Source organism: Stenella coeruleoalba (assembly GCF_951394435.1).
Source record: "Stenella coeruleoalba genome assembly, chromosome: 2".
Taxonomy (NCBI): domain Eukaryota; kingdom Metazoa; phylum Chordata; class Mammalia; order Artiodactyla; family Delphinidae; genus Stenella; species Stenella coeruleoalba.
Window position 1 is genome coordinate 164,477,628 of NC_137147.1, and position 1,522 is coordinate 164,479,149.

The 1,522-nt window shown below is 37.5% G+C and overlaps 1 protein-coding gene across 1 annotated transcript; it reads left to right on the top strand.

Annotated features, from left to right (window-relative positions):
* The first annotated feature begins 433 nt into the window (after positions 1–433).
* Positions 434–971, top strand: LOC307182285 (large ribosomal subunit protein uL23). The gene has a single exon (XM_079913527.1). It carries the CDS (start codon positions 442–444, stop codon positions 910–912), a length of 471 nt encoding a protein of 156 aa, XP_079769653.1. The 5' UTR covers positions 434–441; the 3' UTR covers positions 913–971.
* The last annotated feature ends 551 nt before the right edge of the window (positions 972–1,522 follow it).

Here is a 1,522-nt window from a genome sequence, read left to right on the forward strand (position 1 = left end):
GGAGGAAAACACCCAGAAGTGGCAATATTAACCTTAGACCAAGTAGTGTTTAAGATTACTAATACAAAACAAAATAGAAAGAGGCCTTATAATAAAGGCAGACTTTATGAAAAAAATATAATCAGTATAAATCTGTATTCACCAAACAACATAGCAGCTAAACGTATAAAGCAAAAATGATTAGGAATGCAAAGAGAATGTTGTAAAAGTGTGATTGTAGTTGAAGGTTTAAGAAATAAACTTCTTTTTAAGGAAATTTCCAAACATACATAGAAGAGGAGAGAATTACACTATGTTATAAAAGTGTTACGACTCCTGTGTTTTCATCACCCAGCTTCAAAAATTATCAACATGGTGCCAATTATGGTAGGAGATTTTAATGATTCAATCTCAGAATTGCCAACCTATTAGATAAAAAGGCATGTAGCCTTTTTCACGAAGATGGCGCCGAAAGCGAAGAAGGAAGTCCCTGCCCCTCCCAAAGCCGAAGCCAAAGCAAAAGCTTTGAAGGCCAAGAAAGCAGTGTTGAAAGGCGTACACAGCCACAAAAAAAAGAAGATCCGGACGTCACCCACCTTCCGACGGCCCAAAACACTGCGGCTCAGGAGGCAGCCCAAATATCCTCGGAAGAGCGCCCCTAGGAGAAACAAGCTTGACCACTATGCCATCATCAAGTTCCCCCTCACCACCGAGTCAGCCATGAAGAAAATAGAAGACAACAACACACTGGTGTTCATTGTGGATGTCAAGGCCAACAAGCACCAGATTAAACAGGCTGTGAAGAAGCTCTATGACATTGACGTGGCTAAGGTCAACACCCTGATCAGGCCTGATGGAGAGAAGAAGGCATATGTTCGACTGGCTCCTGACTATGACGCTTTGGATGTTGCCAACAAAATTGGGATCATCTAAACTGAGTCCAGCTGACTAATTCTAAATATAAAAGTTTTCACTAGAAAAAAAAAAAAAAAGGCATGTAAAAACAGAAATTGAACAAGATAATCAACAAATACAGTTTAATAGATATGCAGTTTTATATACAGAGAACTTTGCATTCCAGAAATACACTAGTCCCCCTTTATCTGTGAGGGATACATTCCAAGACCCCCAGTGGATGGCTGAAACCGTGGACGGTGCCAAACCCTATATATGCTATGTTTTCTCCTATACATACCTATGATAAAATTTAATTTATAAATTAGGCACAGTAAGAGATTAATAACAATAACCAGTAGTAAAATAGAAAAATTATAACAATATACTGTAATAAAAGTTATGTAAATGTGGTCCCTCATTCTCAAAATGCCTTACTGTACACATTTAATGTCTTTTCCATCTTAACTAAGCACTTATCACACACTGTGGCTGTAACTTTTGCAGTTTGAGTTTCAGCAGCAAAACTAGCATGAATTTGTTTTTTCTTCTTCACAATTTCATCGATAGAAGATTCATTATCTTAGCAACCTCAGCATATGATTTTATTTCCTTATTAAGTCAAGAACTTTTGCCTTTTCACTTACTG